This window comes from Planococcus citri, chromosome 1, assembly GCF_950023065.1.
Source record: "Planococcus citri chromosome 1, ihPlaCitr1.1, whole genome shotgun sequence".
Lineage (NCBI taxonomy): Eukaryota > Metazoa > Arthropoda > Insecta > Hemiptera > Pseudococcidae > Planococcus > Planococcus citri.
Window position 1 is genome coordinate 62,558,313 of NC_088677.1, and position 22,086 is coordinate 62,580,398.

The 22,086-nt window shown below is 32.2% G+C and overlaps 2 protein-coding genes and 2 non-coding genes across 8 annotated transcripts; 3 read left to right on the top strand and 1 right to left on the bottom strand.

The window, feature by feature from the left end:
• Positions 1-14: 14 nt before the first annotated feature.
• On the top strand, positions 15-12,630 carry LOC135833219 (juvenile hormone esterase-like). Of its 2 annotated transcripts, XM_065346911.1 has the most exons (12): positions 15-631; positions 732-893; positions 1,160-1,312; positions 5,645-5,798; positions 5,904-6,092; positions 6,210-6,400; positions 6,542-6,728; positions 9,120-9,233; positions 9,456-9,559; positions 10,864-11,014; positions 11,114-11,237; positions 11,335-12,630. In XM_065346911.1, the coding sequence occupies exons 1-12, from the start codon at positions 359-361 to the stop codon at positions 11,561-11,563; spliced, it is 2,031 nt and encodes a 676-aa protein (XP_065202983.1). In that variant the 5' UTR covers positions 15-358; the 3' UTR covers positions 11,564-12,630. The 2 variants fall into 2 exon arrangements, with proteins under 2 accessions (XP_065202983.1, XP_065202984.1); XM_065346912.1 differs by lacking the exon at positions 1,160-1,312 and having other exon boundaries at positions 19-631.
• Positions 12,466-12,538, top strand: TRNAR-UCG (transfer RNA arginine (anticodon UCG)). The gene has a single exon. It is a non-coding gene; the product is annotated as a tRNA-Arg (tRNA).
• Positions 12,631-12,815: 185 nt separating the features above from the next.
• On the bottom strand, positions 12,816-12,888 carry TRNAR-UCG (transfer RNA arginine (anticodon UCG)). Its single transcript has one exon. It is a non-coding gene; the product is annotated as a tRNA-Arg (tRNA).
• Positions 12,889-17,658: 4,770 nt separating this feature from the next.
• On the top strand, positions 17,659-21,301 carry LOC135833222 (vesicle-fusing ATPase 1-like). Of its 4 annotated transcripts, none has more exons than XM_065346918.1 (12): positions 17,659-17,956; positions 18,053-18,272; positions 18,509-18,656; positions 18,738-19,019; positions 19,092-19,291; positions 19,375-19,599; positions 19,676-19,786; positions 19,852-20,040; positions 20,139-20,295; positions 20,357-20,690; positions 20,783-20,944; positions 21,028-21,301. In XM_065346918.1, the coding sequence occupies exons 1-12, from the start codon at positions 17,838-17,840 to the stop codon at positions 21,146-21,148; spliced, it is 2,268 nt and encodes a 755-aa protein (XP_065202990.1). In that variant the 5' UTR covers positions 17,659-17,837; the 3' UTR covers positions 21,149-21,301. The 4 variants fall into 4 exon arrangements, with proteins under 4 accessions (XP_065202990.1, XP_065202992.1, XP_065202991.1 ...); XM_065346920.1 differs by having other exon boundaries at positions 17,660-17,956; positions 18,053-18,256; positions 18,511-18,656; XM_065346919.1 differs by having other exon boundaries at positions 17,661-17,956; positions 20,372-20,690.
• The last annotated feature ends 785 nt before the right edge of the window (positions 21,302-22,086 follow it).

A 22,086-nucleotide genomic window follows, 5' to 3' on the forward strand; every position in this document is an offset into this window, starting at 1 on the left:
TACGAGATTTATTTCATTACCTAATCTATACACGGTGTTGATATCGTTCAGTTTGTACAATTATGTACCTACGCCAATAATTAAGGTTTCATTCATTGGAAATTTGTCAAGTAATTACGAATGCTAATAGTGTATTTGTTTCTGGTGATTTAGACGTTGGTCTTATAACGCTATCCTGCTCGCATCTCGCATCTGTTCATGGTACCAAGGTTATTGATACGTATACGTATATCTTCTGTCCTTTCTCGACGGATTTTAATTCGACTTGCAAATCGAATAATAGAACTCACGGTTAATGATTTAAATAGTATTCTAAAAGCAACTATTCTAGTTCGGTTGTGATTTCCGCGTGATTGTGATGTACTTCGCGGCGAAGGCGACGGTCAAGTTGAATTACCTACGTCTAAGGTGGTTGTGTTATCTTGTGATTGTGTTGAACATCCCTCATCTAAATGGCTATATCAGTACTTGTGAACCTGTCATTTCTATGGATTCAGCACCGGTCGTACGAATCCCCGGAGGAGTTTCTTTTCGAGGTTCAGCTACGGTATCGTATTTGAAAAAACGTACCATATATCAGTACCTGGGTATACCTTATGCTCTACCTCCGATGGGTCCTTTAAGGTTCAAGGTAGTATTTTTTATTATTCGATACCTAAATGTATATGGGCTTAAAAGGGACCTGAAAACGTAATAGGTACTGAATGAAATATTCTATTTGCATAATATAGCCACCGGTGCCATTGAAAGAGTACGTTAAGGGTACCGAATACGATAATAAATATTTTAAACCGAAATGCCCTCAAATTGTTACCAGTGAAGATGACGATTACCTACAAAAACATTCTGACCAAGCTGAGGATTGTTTGTATCTCAATGTGTTTACTACCGCTGTAAGTATTTTATTATACCTACCTACTAGAATTCTGAGATCTTTAAAGCAATAGGTTTCACTCTTGCATATGTATAGAATGTTAAGCAGGTAGAAAGGACTGCTGTTTAATTCACCTTTAGGTACCTATCTACAAAAAATAAACTATATAAGAGATTAGATATATACACATTGAGTAGGTAAATGAAACGTGTTAAAAGCTGAAACGTGTTTACAGTGTTTACAAAAGGTGTACCTACATCAACATTATTTTTTTCTTCTTGTCAGGTACTCAGACATCCATCGTACAAACCACAATGTAGGTATGATGGTGAATTTTCAAATATTCTTCCACCGTCTGAATGTCAGGGATGCCTTACGGGGTGGCCCTCTGACTCGTTTCAAAATTTTGAATTCTGTGAAGGACACCCTACCTTGTCTGTAAGTTATTTCTTTTCACGACGGAATGTTTCCCAGTTTTACTTCCAAGACAATCTATAAACATGGGAAGAATCCTGTGCATGGAAATTTTACGATGGGTCGTCGATTTTTTTTTATTTTGCGTGATTGTAATTACATATATGTAAATCATTTAAACTTAACAAAAGACGTTAACCGATGAGGTGATGGCTTCTGTATGTGTAAACTTCCTGATCCCCGGGCCTTACAGACTGGCATGGATCTGTATACCCACCTGTTAAAATTTAAAAAAATACAAAATTTAATAATGTTTTTAAAAATTACCTATTGGGTTAAAACTAAATAAAAATTACCCTCAAAGCCCAAAAAATTCAGAAAACTGCGTTTATCGAAAATTCGCTGGATTCGGGAAGATCATATCAACGGATTCTTGGAACCAGTGAACACAGTTTTTTGTATGCTTTTCATCTTTTACTTTTCTTAGGCTCGAAGAGTTAACTAGGTACCTACCAAGAAATAAAAAGTTTGGATGTGTGAAATCTTAGACACGTTTACTTTAGATCAAATGTATTTGTTATTTTTTACCTACGTATCTGAAAAACCCTGTGAAATTCAAACTTCAGTTGGTATAAATACTTAATTGTACTTGATATTTTGTTTCATCCTGATTAAAATGAGTGGCTGGAACACTGTTTTGAGAGTCGTGTAAAACATGCTGGTCAGTTTTACAGATCACATCTTCAGGTGGTTCCTTTTCATTATACCTACCTACTTATTTTATACCAGCCCTGACTCTGAACAACTGCGCTTGGTTTCTTACTTGGGCCAGTACTCGTTATAATGTATACTTAGGTAGACCTTTTTCAAAATGATAGGTACATTTACTCTTCATCTTATAGAAATCCAATGTTTCACTATATGGCTTATTGCATAGGTAGGAAGTAAAAAAAAAAAAAAAAAAAAAATACGTTTTGAATTTGCAACACTGCAACAGAACTGCTGAACAAAGAATTAGGTGTGTCAGCACTTCGTGTTAAAATTAATATCCGTTACAATTTCGACAAATTTTACGTCACAGTCAGTAGTAGGTACCTAATTAACTTCCTCGAGTTATTTTTTTAAAATTATAGCCTCCCTTAATTAAGAGGAAACGGAAAAAAAAATGAATAGAAAATTAGGTATTGATTTCCTAATGTGATTTGATTCTATGAAAAAAATTTTGCTCAAGATTAATCTAGCTTCTTTTTCGAAAAATTACTCATGTTCAGAAATTACTTATCTGTGACGTCAGATATGTTAATCACGAATTTATTTACTACATACAAACTCGTACAGTAAGGTAGTTTAAAAAATTGCTGTTTGCTTTTTTTTTACCAATTCCTGCAAATTTTTATAGATGAGAGACGAGTTTGAATTTCTCAAAAAAATAATCCTTAAGTATCTGGTTATTTCATTTCTTTCTTTCTTTCTTTCTTAAAAAAGAAACTCTGCTTAAAAAATAATTGATCGATTTTATTCCAATTTTTCACCTGTATCTCGAGCAGTCATTTTAAAGGGTGGAGAGGAATCCCATTCCAAATGATAAAAGTTGTGTATAAAATTTGAAAGCAGTTGGTTAGGATTTGTAATAAATTTCAGGGATGAAAATCTAGCTAAAAGTTAGAAGTTGAAAGCTGAAAGCCAAGAAAATTGGAACTCTAAGCCTTAAAGCTAAAAGTTTTCATGTCTGAATAATGCATAGAAAAAAGCTTCGTTTTCTACAGCTCTTCTGTCAAGTTTTTTTTTTAAATTTAAGCTCAGAATAATTAACAAGATACCTAACATCAATTTGAAAAACTAATAAAATCTTAATTTTATTTTTCAATTTTCAACTTCCACTTTATATGTATGTAGATTTAAACTTAGTCATTGTGGTGCCCGTTTTAAGTATACGTAGTCATTGTGGTGCCCGGTTTTGCGCTTGTGGCGCCCAAATCGGGCACCACAAGGTCTTTTTATATAAAACGATGTAGAATTTGATGAAATGCACTCCAAGGTGAAAAAAAAATTTTTGAGGCAAGCACCACAAGTACCAAGTTTATATAACGGGCACCACTATGACTAAAAACTCCAAAAAAAAATAAACTGCTCCAAAACACCTTTATCATACATATATATATGATCCTCTATGTACGCGGGCACCACAATTACCATAAAAGACCCGGGCACCACAAGGTACTAGGTACGTGTATTCATATTCAACAATTTTCTCTTTTTTCGTGATTAAAAATCCTTTTCCTTTTCCAAGTTTTGAGTTAAAAAATCGTAGCCATAAGGTTAAATTTTTAAACCTGAAAGCTTAAAAGTATACGAGTAGGTACTTACTTTTACTTAGCTCGTAAAAGCAAAAAGTTACGAAGAACCCCATAAGCTGATTAGCTGAAGCTTTAGGTACCTACTCAAAAGTTGGACGTAAAAATCAAATAAGTTAAAATCCAAAATCAAAAGTCAACATTTTGGAAAATTTCACCTCTCCCTTCGAAAGTTTAGTTTCAAAATTCGAAAACAATTTTTTTGGATGAAGAAGGATAAGTTGCATGAAAAATTCAATGTTTTACGGATAAGAAAATCTATTTGAAACACTTTCAATATTTATGGATAGAATATAGAATTTTTCAGCTTTTACAGCGTCTATTTTTGAATTTTATTTTAATTTTAATATCCTTTCTTCCTTTTGACGTTTTTTAAGACCTTGTTGTAGATTTTATAGATAGGTGACTATGGAGGGGAGAGGGAACGGTTAATACAGGATAGGATTGAAAAGTTCACATTTATATTGCATAGTGCATGGTGCATTACTGAATTCATTTCTCAAAAAATCCCTCCTTCTCTTCCATCATCAGCAAAACACATGTTTGTTTGAGTCATTTTGAAAGAGTTTTTCCAAAATTGTGAAACGTGAATTCAGAAAATAGCTAGAAGCGCTTCAGAGAGGCTCGAATCTGCCTCGATCAGTTTAGAAATTCTGAAATATGGATACGAATTTCAAACATTAATAGGTAGCTTAGATTTGAATGTTCGAAATTTACTCAAATTAAAAAAAATAATGAAACTCAGCCTTTGTAATTTAGCACTGTGATGGTGCTTCATCGAAAAACTTTAAATTTTCGAATTTTTATTCATAAAAGAACTGTCAAAAGAAGTTATCGGATGATGCTCGAAATTTTTAGTAGGTACCATATTTTTATTAACGATGCAATTTTTTAAAGAACTCGCATCGATCATTTAAAAATGAGAAAGTGATGATAAAAATCACTCTTGACGACCTTCTAAATTTCTTTTGCATTTTTCTTTCAATGTCTGGCAATTTTATTCGAAACTTCTTAAGGCATTAAAAATTGAAAAAATTCTGATATCTGATGATTTTTTTTGGGGGGGAGGGGGACACGGCAATTAAAAATTTCATTCTGCCAAAGATCTTAGAAATGATAATTTTTATAGACCTTTTTTTCATTGTTTGTAAGTATCCAATCTCACGAGGGAATAAAATCTAGCGGAAAAATTAGTCTTCTTCTAACGAATTTCGCAAAATGAAAATGAAAACCTAGATTCAATTGTAGCAATAAACTCCAAAAATTGTGAATGATCTTTTTGAAGAAGCAAAATTTTGACAAATACATACCTACCTATCGTATAATACTCAGTGAGCCAAAAATTTCTGAAAAAACAATACTTACCTATGGTATAAAATTATCAATAGGTATTTTATCCAATGTTGTGTAGGTATTCGATTCTGTATGATTCATTGATTATTGATAGAGAAGCTCTGCATCAAACAAATATTTCGTATCTCATCGGAAAAAAATAAGATCTTAGGTTTTGATTGGATCTGTGTAGGTATGTTTCCCTTTCATGTAGGTAGATACCTATTTTCTATTTCCCTTGTATTGCATGATGTTCTGCGTAACTTCCTTCAGAACTACGAAGTGCACTGTGTAGTAAATAGTTTGTTTGTTAATAAGTAAATTCATCCTAAGAAAATACCTACGTAGACGAATTTCTTTATCATCACACCATACAATAGATTGAAGTTCAAATTAATCTCTATAAGTAAATGATTCGCGAGACGTATTAAATGATTCTATAATACATTTTACCTCGTTCAAAATACCTCTAAACCTTCATAGTCATTCCACTAAAACACGTCATTGTGCGATAATCGTTTAAATAACGATATCGTTATAAGTGCAATATTTATAACATAATCTTTATCTGGGTAACTGTCAAGTAGGTATTACATTAAATTAAAAACCCAAGTACATTTATCCACCCAAACCTCTTGAATAGTACAAATGATTAAAAAAAAACTTTCAGGAAAATGGCACCGAGCAAAAACCTCTTCTACCTGTCTTGATATACATACACGGTGGCGGATATTACCAGGGATCAGCTTTAGAATTCTGCCCAAATTATCTTTTAGATCATGATATAGTTTTGGTGACAGTACAATACAGATTGGGGCCCCTTGGTAGGTATAGGTAGGTAAGAGTCATTCGTCTCTTTGATGCTGATGTTAATTAGGGAATAAAAAATTTAAAAATAAACCATCGATTTTTTTTTATTTTTGTTGTAGGTTTTTTGAGTTTTGAAGATGAAAACGTCTCTGGAAATATGGGCTTGCTAGATCAACTCGAAGCTATCCAATGGGTCAATGAGAATATCAAATATTTCGGCGGCGATAACCAACGTGTTACGTTATCGGGTCAATCTAGCGGTGGCACATCAGTCTCGTTGATGTTATTCAGTCCTCTTGTACGACCAGGTATATTCGACATTCGTCGACACTACAAATATTATCTTTTCGATAAAATTGAGCTGGTCGATTTCGAATCACGAGCTGTAAAATGTAAACGTCTTAAGTAACATCCATGCGATATAGGTTTATTTCAACAGGTGATCATTCAAAGTGGCAACTTCTTCGGCGAATGGTCGATGGATTACAGCCCTAAAAATCACGCCATCGCGTACGCCAAATACGTGAATTGCACAGATACCGATACCAATAAGTTACTGGAATGTTTAATCAGTGTGCCGGCGTATCAGTTAATTAGAGCTAATTTGAAATATATGGTTAGATTTACACGAATATCTAATTAGAAAATTTTAATTAATTCGTCCGATCGCACGCCTATAACATACCCTCGTTTATTAAACGCGTGTTTAATCATGCGACGCTTACTTAAATACGTTTATTAATTTTTTAATACGTAGGGAGATCGGGTAACTTCTAAGCAGCAAGTCGTCAGAGAGATTGGTATCAATCATGCTACCATTCAACGAAACGGTTCCAGAATTTTTCTCAATGCTGATCCGCAATATCTTATGAAAAAAGGAAGATTTCAAAAATTACCTATTTTAACTGGGTTTACTAAAGATGAAGGATCTATGATAATACAAGGTACATTTATTCGAAAATTATAAGGATAATTGAATTTTTTAACTCGTTTTAAATGCTGTAAATAGGAAAAGAAAATTTGAAACTTCAAAAAAAAAAAACTCAAATGAAAAAAAAACTGAATTCAGTAGCTAGGTAGACAGTCTCTGACAACCAAACAAATTTGATCATCAATGAAAATTTCTAATAATTCTTTTCAAAATTGACAGAAATTGATCGTTTGAGAGAAATAGGTACCTACCTATTTCAATTGTCAGAACATTGTTAAATTAAAGGGGTCACAATAATCTTGAATACAAATTCAACTCGACTTGGTGAGTGCTAAGAAATCTTATCATGAGCCATTCCAAATTCTAATGGAATTTTTTTTTAACAGTCAAAGAATTCAAAAATCCACTTGAAGGTTTCAAAACGACTCGAAATCTTCACCATCAATTTAGGAGGCCGAAAAATAGGATGCAATCAGAACTCTATTTTACGACTCGTGTTGGTGTGTTTTAATTGGATTGAATTTTGATATTCTCTGATTCCATCTCTAATGAAACATTCAATTTTTCAATGTATCAATATTTTGAGGATGCCATTTTTTATGAATTTTAAAATGATTTCCCAACAATTGAAAAAATGTCTGAAAAATAATCTCACCTACCAATTTCAATTTTCAAAATTTTTGATTATTGTTAAAACTTTAAAATCCTCTAGAGTGAGTTCCAATTTTAAAAAATGAAAGAAAATCCAATGGATTTTGGCAGATTTAAAATTCACGATAATCTGCTAGGATAGTAGCTTTTGAAAATGGATTTTGGATTTTACACTTGAAGAGAGAAGGCTTCTGATGTTTTGAACGTTTGTAGTGGGGATCTAAAAAGTGTTTAAAAAAGATATTCAAAAAACGCCCAAAAACCAGATTTTCGAGAATCCGTGTAAAAAAAACAAATTTAACATGTACTTACATTGGACAATTGAAAAATTTGCAATCTTCTTGATTTTGATTCTATCCATATTTTTGAAAAAAAAATGTTTTTCATTTCATGCATTAAAATACTTTTTAGAACGCAGAAATTCTCTTTTTAATCCAATTTTTCAATTTGTAGACATCCCAATTTTTTAGTTTTGCAGGTGGTCTCCCCCCCCCCAAAAAAAAGCTAATGTAAAAAATATTACAAAATAAAATTATATTTTTTCATTCAATTTTCGGACAATTTCCTGTATGAATCGAAATCAAAAAATTGAAGACCATTGGCTTTTAGGTACCTAACAATTTTTTGATTTTATAGACCTCGCTTCCTCTCTTTTTATGAAAAATTAGTCACATTTTTTTGTTAAAAAATGAGGAAAATCCATTCAATCCTTTTTGTATATGTTATTAAATTTTGAAACATTTTCTGAATCGAAACTTTACCAGCAAAATCAAAAATATTGAACTTTTGTTATCCTCAACTTCTCAGTTTCTTGAATCTGGCAAATTTTGAAAATTGCAATTCGGTTCATGAATGATTGGTATTAAAGTGGGATCCATTCGAGGTATAAAAGTGATGCTTGAATGAATTAGCAACCCATTTTCGACTTTTTTGAGCTTTCGTAAATTCTGCAGTGGATTTTTAAATTCATCATTTTGCAGAAAAATCTCTTTAGAATAGCCCGAATGAGAAAACCTTATGAAGTACTTCCCCTTCTAAGGATTTCGATTAAAAGTGGTCTCAGTGGTAATTGTATCTGAGCCCCACACTTATGCTACCAAAATGTTAGCTGCCAGTTTTGAGTTCTATAAGCCTGCTATAAAATGCCTTACGTAAGTTAGAAATTTTAGAATTCAAATTCAAAAATTTCTACTTTTAGAGACTCTAAAAAAAAAAAAAAAAAAAAAAAAAAAAAACATAATAAACGCACTATTGTATTTCTTGAGTCAAAACATAAAATTGAAATAGCTAAAATGTACATATTCATTTTATTAACAGTCATTGTAATGCCAAAATTTGCATCTCTTATGTTCAAATTTGATTTATGAAAAATATTTTTTAAATTAATCCTTGGCCATTAAGCGCACATGTGGAACAGGATCTTCATTTTTGGGGGAAAAAACTACATTTATTACAAATTTGAAAATGAAAACATTTCGTGTTGCTCCTTTCATTTTTATGATAGGCGAAAAGTTGATTTTATTATGTTCATAAAAGTCATAAGTTCTCGGTTGGTCATTTTTGAAAATGACACGATTCTCTAAATGCATCACTTCTCAAATTTTTTAATCAAGGTATACTTATTCTATGATCATTTGCAGCAAATAAAAATGGGCTAGATAATATTTTGTACAAAACACATTTTGCGTGTTTTTTTTTTTTTTTTTTTTTTTCAATTTAAACATAATATTGAAATTTTATTTTCATTTTACAGCATTCGTCGAAAGAGTATTTGAATACAAATTTGGTCCAAAACTTGATCTCGTAACCGACGGCTTGATTCAGTACTTGAAGAATAATCTTTTCTACGACTATATTAAATTCATCGGTAAGTTAATATACTCGATGGTACCTTATTAACTTCTGCCATCGTTATCACCTTAATGAAAATTTCAATAAGTTCACCGCAAATTAAATCATCCTGAGGGATCAATCACGCATCGAACACTTTACAATTCATTCAAAATTATTAATCAATTTTCTCAACTTATTACTTATGCCTACTTAATTAAAATTTTCTCTATCTGAACTATTTCCTTGTATGTTACAGGCATAGAAGAAGATGATTATAGCCAATTTGAACTGGCAGAAGATACATATATACCGGACAATACCCGAAATCATTTCAACGATACAGTGCCAGGTTTAGTAGATGTAAGTTTTTTTCTCCAGCTTTCTCTTCCTCTCACTTCCCCAAAGTACAAATGAATAAAATATAAAATAAAATACAAAGTATACGTAGTTGCAAAATTTCGCCATTAGGTGTTTGGAAAAGGTAAACCAAAAGAAATTCCTCGCCCTGAGGTATCGTAGATAGAATAAAGTTTCATCAAAAATAAAAATTGTCCAGGTGTACGAGCGACCTTTATTATCACATTTGAGACTATTAAGTATGTTACTCGTATAATTAATTCAAGCGATATCCTGGGGTTAAAGTTGGTACAAAATTCATACTTGTAAGTACTCGTAAGTTATAAAAAGTGCAATTAAACGGAAGATTAAACCGTTGCTATGAAACGATAATAAACACAGAGGATTATCGCCTAAAATTAATAAGTAGATTTAACCGCATACGATTCGTGTAAGGTTAACGTGCTTTTTAACTTTGACTGATAAGAATCGCGCCATCATTGTTACATAACAAGATTTATAATCATCAGCTCATTGCCAAATTGCGGTTGGGAATAATTATGAAAGGCAAATTGAAGCTCTCATTGTTTTGGCTAAATAAATATACTTTGTGGCCAAAAGTTGAAAAAGTTTTTCGAACGTGATGTAGGTATATCTTTCTTTGTAATTAGAAACATATAGATTAGAACATGTACTTACTTCATTATTGGTATTTTTTTTTTTTATTCGTATCATTGTATCAATGATTAACGTTTTTATCTTTGTTGTTACCTACGTAGAGATATTGTCATTTCATTACTTGATTGAAAAGTGATGTTGATCTGAATAATTTTGTTTACTTAACATCAGCATTTACGCATTACCTACAGACAAAAATTAGCTCGAGTGGAAAGTTATAATCTAAAATTCTTTGGATATTTTTTTCATTCCAAGTATTTCTTCCGCTTATTTTTATATTAAAATTTCGACATGCTTTCGACAAGTGAAATTCTTAATTAATATACTAAATCATCAATCACACGAATCATGCATGGAACATTTTATTAGATTCAAAACAAATCATGCCGAAGCGTAATATGTATTAATATCAATCAAATAAGCGCAGTAATTAATTCTTCAATTTAAGATCTAATCGCGTGCCTATTTTTTAAATTAAATTCAAACATGATTTATCGGTTCAAAAAATATGAAAAATAATAATAAACAATCAATTAAATATTTTTGAAATCAAAACAAATAAATTAACAACACAAATGATGTTTCATTATAGACAACATCAGCTATACCTACATATATGTAAGTATGTACTAAAATGCTTATTTTTTCAGCTCGGAGGAGCAGCAGTAATGAAATCAATTACTTTGAAATTTGCTCGTTATGCGTATCAATATGCTCCAGTTTATTTGTACTCTTTCAATTATAGAGGTACCCAAACCAAATTAGGATATGGTATAACACCTAAACATATTTACTTCCATGGTATGTGAATGTGAAATTTAAAAAAAAAATACTTACTCGTACTTGTGGATGTCTCCAATTTTAATTCTAATGTTGTTCTATGTATTTGTTGATGAGCAGGAGTAGCACATTCAGATGACTTGATTTATCTATTTCCGGTCAAAAATCATATTCTAAATCATCATGAACAGAAAGTAGTAGATCATATGACTTCATTATGGGCTAGTTTTGTCATCAATGGAGGGTAATTTCTTTCTTTTTCTTCTTTTTTTTCCTTCAATAAATAATAAGTGAGTAAGTTGTATTAAATTTTATTCGTGCATTTTTTTTTTCTTCTTCAGAAAACTCGTCTCGACTCCTAGTTTGGATAAATGGCCAATCATGTCAACTTATACAGGACCATATTTACAAATAACAGAAGGTTTGAACGTACACGAGAATTTCTTGAGAGAATACAGAAATCATGTGAATGATCCTAAGTCAAGTGCAACATTATTAAAAGCAATCACCATTTATTTATATATTTTTTATTCAATTTGTTTTAGAATAGGAGAAAGATATATTTTCTAAGTTCAATTTTACTTTAAAATGTAATACGTATGTACAATTGTACGTAACAATAACTACCATTTCATCATTTTGTATCGAATAATTTCTTAAAAATTTAATTAAGTATTCATTTTGTTTGACGTCACTGCGAAATTGCAAGATAAAATCTTCGTTTCTAGACAAAATTAAAAATGTGAAAGTATTAAAAAATTGATTTTAAAAAATCACCACAAACTTTAGTGATCTCGTTAATTGGAAATTTCTAAGTATATCTGATTTTAATTATTTTTACTAGTTTTAATCATTATGATTTTTGTAATTTCAAGATTTGATTAATAAATTCGTGTTAATTTTGTTTGATGGGCGTATGAATATTTGATTTTGACTATACTCAAACTATAGGCTTAAATACATAAGTGGAATGTGATTTTTTTTAAAAATAATTTTAATTTGAAGGGTGCTAGTCTTACCAAAATATTATATATTTTTTCAACTGAGAAATATTTTAGAATTTTATTTACACACTAAAACGTTGTTCTTGTGCATGAAAAAAAGTTGTTAGGCATTCTTTGTTTAAAAATCTGGGCTTATTTTATTATTTTAAAATAATAAAACCAATAATTTGAAAATCCAATAACTCTACCAAGTGGCATATGGACAATTCCACCTTCATTAAACTGTTTAGAGTGTTTACATATATCTTACCCCTTTAAAAAATTTCAGTAACTTGATGAATACTAAAATTTTAATTCGATTGAACTACAAAAAAATTCTATAAAATAAAAAATCATTTATTCGTTTCAAATCAACGAAAATTATTCGAAAAATATACGTAATATTCCGTAGAACTGCTGTACTATTCAACAAGTAAGATACAAGCGCCTTTCAGTTTATAGCTAAGCAACCCGCTGTACTCGGTCGTTGACCATGTGGCCTAACGGATAAGGCGTCGGACTTCGAATCCGAAGATTGCAGGTTCGAATCCTGTCATGGTCGTTAAATTTTATATATTAATTTTATTTACAACGTTTACTTTATTATGATTCTATATTACTAGCCAACTTGTAAAATAAATCAATACAACGCAACCCCCTTATTTCTTCATATTATTTTACTTCGCAACGTAGGCGAATTCTACATTTAATCGACTTTATATTGAGACAATATCCATTTTGAGTGTTTCAAAAATTATTTTTCTAAAGGGATTAACATTTTGGGCGATATTAAATTATAATTTTCAAAAAAAAATATATAAAAAAAAATAAAAATTTATCGACCGTGACAGGACTCGAACCTGCAATCTTCGGATCCGAAGTCCGACGCCTTATCCGTTAGGCCACACGGTCTGATATACTAGGAGGTGGATTTCTGTCTACTTTACCGACTTGTTTGTTATGTAACAATGTAACGTTACTTTACATTGTTTCTTTCTTTACGTAATGTATATTTTTGCGCAAAATTTGATTATTCTTATATTATTTAGAACAATTGATCTGATTGATTTGCTCTCAATTCCTAAAAACGAGTTTAAAAAAAGATATTATTGAAAACAAAATCGACCTATGTTCGTGTTATTGAAATGTAGGTATGCAGATGCTTATTTCCAATATGATTGGTCATTCAGTTAGTACTTTACTTACTCGTGTGTTATTTTTCAGTGGTATTAAATATGTTGCACAATTTGTTCTTAGGCCTATTGGATATCAATTTTTATTACGATAGGTAGTTTTTTTCAATGTTTAAATAGGTACATCATTTTTTATCCTTAAAGATATTTTAAAAAACCTACCAAAAATTTTAAAAATGAAAAAAAAATTTTCAATTTGAGTAGGTACTTATTTGTTCAAAATATGTACTAAAAACAAATGATTGCATCCCCCCCCCAAGAAAAGCATACCTACCTAAGCGAAGAAAAAATGAGATTCTTAGTAGGTATGAACAATCAAAGTTGAATTATGAAAGTAAAAAAGAATTTTTAAAGATATACACTATATGGGTTTCAAGTTTTACATAATCCCCCCCCCCCTTTTTCAACATAAAACACTCAAAATTGCAATAAAAAACTTAAGCATTAAAAAAAATGTACCTATACGTAGTCATAGGTACATTAGATTGAAGCTGTTAAAGAGCCTTTCAGGGTAAGATAGTGAAATCCGCACGTCCTCCGATTTGGTTGAAGCTCGTCCAAAATGTTAGTTTGGATGTAAAACCATCTCAAAAAAAATTTTGAGCCGACCCCCCACCCCCACCCGAGAAATGTGCCCATACGTGCTCAAAATTCAAAATTCCCGTTCTCTGGAGGGGGTGGTCCAAATACTTTGAAACTTTCACAGAAAATAGTCACTAAGGAGGTGCGTGTGTTGAATTTTTTTCAAGAAGAAATTTCATATTTTAGGAGGTTTTTTTTGGGGGGGGGGTCAACATTTCAAAAATTCGTAGGAAAAAAATGGGGAGGGGGGTCTCTGCGAAATTTTCTCAGAAATTCAGTTACACCCTAAGGTATAACATATAATTTTCCCAAGGTTCCAAAGGGGGTGCAACATGGTCAAAAAAAATAAAGTTTGAAAAAAACATGTATCTCCAGTAATACCGCGCGTTTTGTCAACATTGTTCCACGACACCACCGTGGGAAAACTTCACCTATCGCGCGCTCTCAAAGAAAACTCTATTGAATTACCATATAGTTGCCATCAAAGGTTTTTTTGGTGAACATTTTCTAGAGTGGTGTGGTGAACAACAGAGCTATACTCACAAGGATTTTCAACCCCCTCCCTTCGTATTTACCCTTCAAAATTGTATTTTTCAACTAATTTTATACTTTTTACGTTTTTACAACAATGAAAATTGCGTGGTACAATATTTAAAACACGTTTTTTGGATGTATTTTTGACCCCTGAGTATATGTAATATTTTTTTCAAAATTTTTGTTTTGGTGCATCATGCTGAAAAATTGAAAAAATGTGCCATAGCGGAGGTATAAAATGATAATTTTGGAGGAATCAAATATGTATTAATGAATGTGGTGTCGTTTCTGCATGATTCGATACTGCTGAGCACCAATTATGACGTCAGATTTTCTGCTACACTAATCTAGCTCCTCCAGAGCATTTAGCCCCCCCCCCATCTCAATTTTTACTACATATTTTATGGCCTCCAGAGCGTCAGCCCCTTACGGAGAGGCTGGGTATGAGCAAAACGAAATCAGATGTCTGAATTTGGGTTTAGGTCTCTTGGAGACGACGCCAATTTTGTGAAAGTAACTCCGTTTCAAAAATAGTGGAAATTGAGGAAGGGGCTGAGGCTATGGAGGGGCCGGGTGAGTGTAAAACAAAATCAGACGCAATAATTTTGTGCTTGAGAGGTTCGAACCATATAAAAATGACACCAATATCATCAAAGTAGGTAACTTTATTTCAAAAATTTGTAGTAAAAATTGTGGTGGGGGCTGAAGGCTGTGGAGGGGCTAGATTAGCAGAAAACCTGACGAATCATGCAGAAACGACACATATTGTACCTCGCAATTTTCATTGTTAGAAAAAGCATAAAATCATTTGAAAAACACAATTTTGAAGGGTAAATACGAAGGGAGGGGGTTGAAAATTCTTGTAAGTATAGCTCTGTTGTTCACCACTCCACTCTAAAAAATATTCACCAAAACAACCTTTGATGGCAACTATGATATTTCAATAGAGTTTTAAAAAAAAATCCATGTTTGAGAGCGCGCGATAGGTGATGTTTTCCCACGGTGGTGTCGTGGAACAATGTTGACAAAACACGCGGCATTACTAGAGATACATGTTTTTTTTTCAAATTTTATTTTTTTTGACCATGTTGCACCCCCCTTTAGGACCTTGGGAAAATTATGTGTTTTACCTTAGGGTGTAACTGAATTTCTGAGAAAATTTCGCAGAGATCCCCCTCCCCATTTTTTTCTACAAATTTTTGAAATGTTGAATCCCCCCAAAAACCTCCTAAAATATGAAATTTTTTTTTGAAAAAAATTCCACACACGCACCTCCCTAGTGACTATTTTCTGTGAAAGTTTTAAAGTATTTGGACCACCCCCTCCAGAGAACGAGAATTTTGAATTTTGAGCACGTATGGGCACATTTCTCGGGTGGGGGTGGGGGAGGGTCGGCTCAAAAATTTTTTGGGATGGTTTAAAATCCAAACTAACATTTTGGGTGAGTTTCAACCAAATCGGAGAAAGTGCGGATTTCACTATCTTATCCTGAAGGCTCTTTCTATATTATAGGTTCTTCAGGTTCTTTTGGTTTAAAAGATTTTGAAAACATAGATCGAGGAACGGGGAATTTCTTTAATTCACAAACCTCGTCAAACCTTAGTAGGTACCTAGGTACTATCTACCAAACACTGTTCTGAAAGAGAACACAAACCTCAAATCGATGATTTAAAATACCAGTTTTTTACAATTCAATGTGAACTAATTTTATTAATTGAAACGACAATTTATTACTTCTACTCAAAACTCGAAAACATACTTAGGTACGACGACGTATAGGTAAGTGATACTATATTTACCCACCTATGATTTGAAAATTTCATTTCTCAGAAGAAAGGAGAAGATTACTGATAATTTTCTAGCGAAAACAAAAATGAAATGCAACCAATCTCATCTCATCGTACAATTAGGTGCCTACCTACGAGATACAGAAAATATTAGTTTTACTAAAAAAATACTAACAGTTTCAACCGGATGGAGGAGACAAAACATATTGCGATGTTTATCATGTAAAGACTAAACTTTGACAAAAGTCGGAGTAGCTTCGCTTCATTTTTCACATTTAACTAAAGGCCCATTAAATTTTTTCTATGGCACTTACGAACTCCAAATGCTTAATATTCTTACACTTTCGACCATCTCCAATGAGATATCGTCATTAGGTCGTTTTTTATCGCGTTTACAGACATCTCAAAATTTCTCAAGACAAACTTGTGTGAAGTCGAAATTCAAATCCGAGTGCAAATTCCAAAGTTCATTTTCCGGCCGAAAACAATACTTTCCTATACTTCGCTTCGTGCTCTTCGGAGATTAAAATAGTAAAAATAGGTAGGTAAATACCATAAATAAATAAAATATTTGCTGATCAAACAAGTTTTAGATTTTGAAAACCGAATTATGAGAGATAGAGATTCGTCGTAGCTTAAGAATTTCTTGCACAGTCGCCAGATTTACCGAATTGAGCAAAATCTTCAGACACAACTACGTTTGCCAATAAATTCATTCATCATTATGAATTCCATGCAGAATGTTTTTCAATCATGAAAATATATATATTTAAAGATAATTCATCTCAAATAGAAGTGCATAATATTATGAAGATACGTAGGTATAGCCTAATAAAATGATATACCTGTACCATATGGTTACCTTACTTTAAAATAGACGCAAAACTGGTGTTAGTCTTAATGGTGTTTGGTCTGAAACGTTTAATTAATTACTTAAATAAAATAATTAAGGTATCTTATACTCGTGCCGTATTAAAAATATTTTAATTCGAAAATATGGCTGAGAGATCGAGATTCCTGATGCTGAATTATACAGCAAAAGCTTGCATCTATTCCGATTTTCACATTTCAAAAAGTTTTAGTTTTTTGTAAAAAAAAAAAAAAATAATAATAATAAAAATAATAAAAAACTAGGCCTAAGCATTCTAGAAAAAAACTAATGATATTACGACAATTGGAAATTCAATCTTCTACAATTTTTCTCGACTTAATTTTCTTTAGTTTTTTTTTTCTATATGTACCTACCTATAGATATGATGCTTAGTTTTCGATTTTTTTATAAAAATAAATTAAAAGTTTTTGAAATGTGAAAATCGGAATACTAACTTTTGCGTCACTCACGTAGATGTAAGTAATTTATAGCTTAGCCTATTTAGTTTTAGAAAATTTAAGTCACTTTCGTTATTCTCGATTTTGGTTTCATTTCAGTTTCATAGGTAAGATTTCGATTTTTGAAAATAAAAATACAAAATCAGCAAATCTGTAGGTAGGTTAGAAACGAACACTGACAATTTGGCAACATTGTGTGTGTGTGTGCGTGTACTGTGTACGTGTCAAATGTGTAGTTGTGTAGCATGCGTACCCTGTACCCTACCGATCACAATGATCACATGAATAGTATAGAATTGCATCATGCAACTGATGCAACAGCTGAACAGCTGGGCTTGAGCTGGTTTGCTTTGATTTGATCAACTCACAAAAATGTATCCGTAGAAATTTAGTACTTATCTGTTTGTTAATTGTTTGGCATTTTAATTTAAATTTAATGATGAGTACTTCCGATTCATGTATTCGCACCATGAAAGTTGCACTCTGTCCATCTAATCCCTTATCGTTTACCAACATAGCAGCAGTAAATGAAAATGATTTCAATAGCAATGTCAAGTAAGTACTACTATAATCAGATACATGATGAAAGTTGAAATAGCTTATTGTAAGTGTTCTTACATATATTCACTTTTATATTTTGTTTCCTACTAGGTACATAAAAGTCAAAACGAATTCCGGTCCTCACTACGTTTTCACGGTTTGCGTGGATAAAAATGTTGTCAGAGGAACGATTGGCTTTTCTGAACCGCAAAGACAATGGGCTAAATTATCGATCACTCAGGATATTAAAGTAGAACCATGCAATGTATCAGAATGCTTATGTCTCATAGTAGTGGAAGCAGATTTTTACAAATTGTATGAAAAAATACCTACACCTATAATTTCGATGTGTGCTCAGTGTGCTCCTACAAAGTGACCCAAGCAAAAAAAAACTTTCGGTCTTATTTGTTGGTGCTATCGGGCGGGGATAGCGTTGAAGTATAAGACGAACGTTTTTTTTTCACCTAGGTCACTTTGCAGGTGCACTCCTCGTCAATTTATTATGATACTCGTATTATATTTAGGTACCTATATGTAATTATATTGAATGTTTTGTTTAATTTTCGCAGAACTACTATGGAGGCATATGATACCGATCAGATGGCGAAGGAATTTCTCGTGCAATTTTCTCGTATGGCATTCTCATGTGGACAACGATTTGTTTTTCAGTTCCAGAATAAAAAACTTCTATGGCTGACCGTGAAAAGTTTAGAAGGTATACCTATTACCTACATACCTGTCGAATTATCTTTTGTGCTGATGGTTGAATTTTATACTAATTGAATATTGATACTAGCTGCCGATCTGAATGCAATAAAAGCGGGCGAAGAATCCAAGCCTCGTCCTGTGGAGTTAGGATGCTGTCTCGCCAATACCATTATCCAGTTTGAAAAAGCAGAACGTTCTGGTATCAATTTGATAGGAAAATCGAAAGGCAAAGCTCTGCAGCAGTCCATCATTAGTCCAGATTGGGATTTCAATAAAATTGGAATCGGTGGTTTAGATAAAGAATTCAACGCTATTTTTAGGAGAGCTTTTGCATCCAGAATTTTTTCTCCCGAACTGATGGAACAGATAGGTAAAATACCTAGACCTCTTTTATAATGCTAAAAAAGTCTAAACCATCATATTTCATTCACGATATTTATAGGATGTAAACACGTCAAGGGTATATTGCTACATGGACCTCCAGGAAATGGTAAAACATTGATGGCTCGTCAAATTGGTAAAATGTTGAATGCTCGAGAACCAAAAATCGTGAATGGTCCTCAAATATTAGATAAATATGTTGGAGAATCTGAAGCAAATATTCGTCGATTGTTTGCGGACGCTGAAGAGGAAGAAAAAAGGGTAATTAATTAATTAATATTTTCGCCTCTTTATTTTCTTTTTTCTGGATAGAATTTTAACTAATAGACGCATTTCCATTTCAGGCTGGTCTCAATAGCGGTTTGCACATTATTATTTTCGATGAAATTGATGCTATCTGCAAAGCAAGAGGCTCTGTCGGTGGAAATACCGGTGTTCACGATACTGTTGTCAATCAATTATTGGCTAAGATCGATGGCATCGAGCAGCTTAATAATATTTTGATCATTGGAATGACAAACAGAAAAGATATGATTGACGAAGCTCTTCTTCGACCTGGTAGACTTGAAGTCTGTGCAATTTTGTATTACCTATGTTTTTCACCGCAATTCTAGATTTTACCTAATAAATTTTTGCGTAACTTAGGTTCAAATGGAAATCGGTTTACCTGATGAAAAAGGTCGCTATCAAATTTTACAAATTCATTCCGCCCTAATGTACGAGAATGAAAAAATTTCGGCCGATGTCAATTTGGAGGTCAGTTTGACATTATAATGATGAACGTTGTGTTTCGATGAATCATTTTAAACCATCGGTTTCAGGAATTAGCAGCCTTGACTAAAAATTTCAGCGGTGCTGAAATCGAAGGTTTAGTACGAGCTGCTCAATCAACTGCCATGAATCGTTTGATTAAAGCTTCTAATAAAGTCGAAGTCGATCCTGAAGCTACGAAAAAGTTGATAATTAAAAAAGATGATTTCTTACACGCATTAGAACATGACATCAAGCCTGTAAGGATGAATTCGTCTTCAATTTTTTCAAAAAATTTTAAACTAATGCAGTTGCGTTATGAATTGTGTAACACGATAAATATTCATGTGTTTTATAGGCTTTTGGTGCTGCTGCCGAGCAACTAGAACATTGTCTTGCTGGCGGAATTATTGTTTGGGGCAAACCTATAAGCTCAATCTTGACTGATGGAGATTTATTAATCAAACAGACTGAAGCTGCTGAAACATCTGGATTAGTTTCTGTTCTCATAGAAGGTATTTCAGTTTTGCGAGAAATTGATTTTTTCAAAGCGAGACTTAACTAAGCATAACACAGTTGTTTTTTTTTTAGGACCTCCAAATTCCGGGAAAACAGCATTGGCTGCGGAATTGGCCAAAAGATCGAATTTTCCATTTGTCAAAGTTTGTAGTTCGGAAGATATGGTCGGGTTTTCTGAATCGGCCAAATGTCTAAATATTCGTAAAGTTTTTGATGACGCCTATAAATCTCAATTAAGTTGCATATTAGTAGATGATATCGAAAGGTTACTTGATTACGGTCCTATAGGACCTCGTTACTCCAATTTAACTCTTCAGGCATTATTAGTTCTCTTGAAAAAACAACCTCCCAAAGGGAAAAAATTATTGGTTTTGTGTACGAGCAGTAGAAGGTAATTATTTATTATTTAGTTATGCCCAAAACCGTTTCTATTCGTGACAATAATCGACCTTGCATTAACTTTATTCTTTTCCTTATTCGCAGGCAAGTGTTGGAAGATATGGAAATGTTATCCGTTTTCTCATCTGTTTTGCATGTTCCTAATCTAAGTGATGCTGAGCATGTGAAAAAAGTACTTGAGCAGTCACATGTGTTCAATAAAAATGAAGTGACCCACATTATTAGGAATGAATTATGCAATCGAAAGTACGTTAAATTATAATAAAATACATCTTCCATAGTGCCCCATAATTATTAAAAAAGTATTTTATGCCATTTTTTCATTTCAGAATATTTGTGGGAATCAAAAAATTGTTATCGTTGATCGATATGGCTAGACAAGTAGTTGATGATGATTACAGAGTTCCCACATTCTTGACAAAATTAAAAGAAGCTGAAGCAGTACTTTAATCTTTAAAGTTGTTTTTTTTTTCATGCAATCTTACGTGTCCAAGCTGCAAAAAAGTTTTTTATAGTGCTTTTTTTTCTTGTTAGTTCAACATTCCTAATTATTAGTTTGATATTTTTTTTACCATTTTAATATATGTAGTACCATTATCGTTACTTTTTTTCAATTTTAATTGTAATAGGTAGGCTACATTATTTAACTAGAAAAATAATCTCATTTTTGACGAATTTTAAGGTTTATTTCTCGAGTAAAGCGATGGAAGTAAATCAATATGGTTGAAAATCGTTTGTTTTACTAGTTAAATAATACCTACATACACCTACAATCTAAATTTTATCTTATCTAATTTGTGGAAAGAAAACGCGTATTTTGATTACTCGAGAAAAGCATACCTACCTATATAAGCGAAAGAAAAATGAGCTTGTGAGTATGAACAATCTAAGCTGAATTTTGAAGGGAAAAAAATTTTTAAAGACATTATGGATTAAAGTTTTTTATATTATTCCCCCATCCACGGTTTTCAACATAAAACACTCAAAGTTTCAGTGAAAGTAAGCATTAAAAAAAAAAATGTAAGCATAGAATTAAATCTACTAGATAGTTGAAGTTGATGTTAAATTTCTGTTTGAAGGACCTTGGTTTAAAAAAATTCAAATTCGAGGTACGAAGAATTTTTTAAATTCACAAACCTTTGCAAAATCCAAATTGATGATTTAAAATGTCAGTTTTTCACAATTGAACGTGAACTACCTACTCGTAATTATGTTCATTGAAATGACAATTTTTCATTTCTAGGTACTCATAACTTGAAAACATATACTCAGGTGAGTATATGTTTACCCATTCGTGATTTTAAAATTTCATTTCTCACGAGAAAGGAGAAAATTTCTAGTCACTTACCTACTTACGAAAACAAAAATGAAAGTAACAATTATCGCCA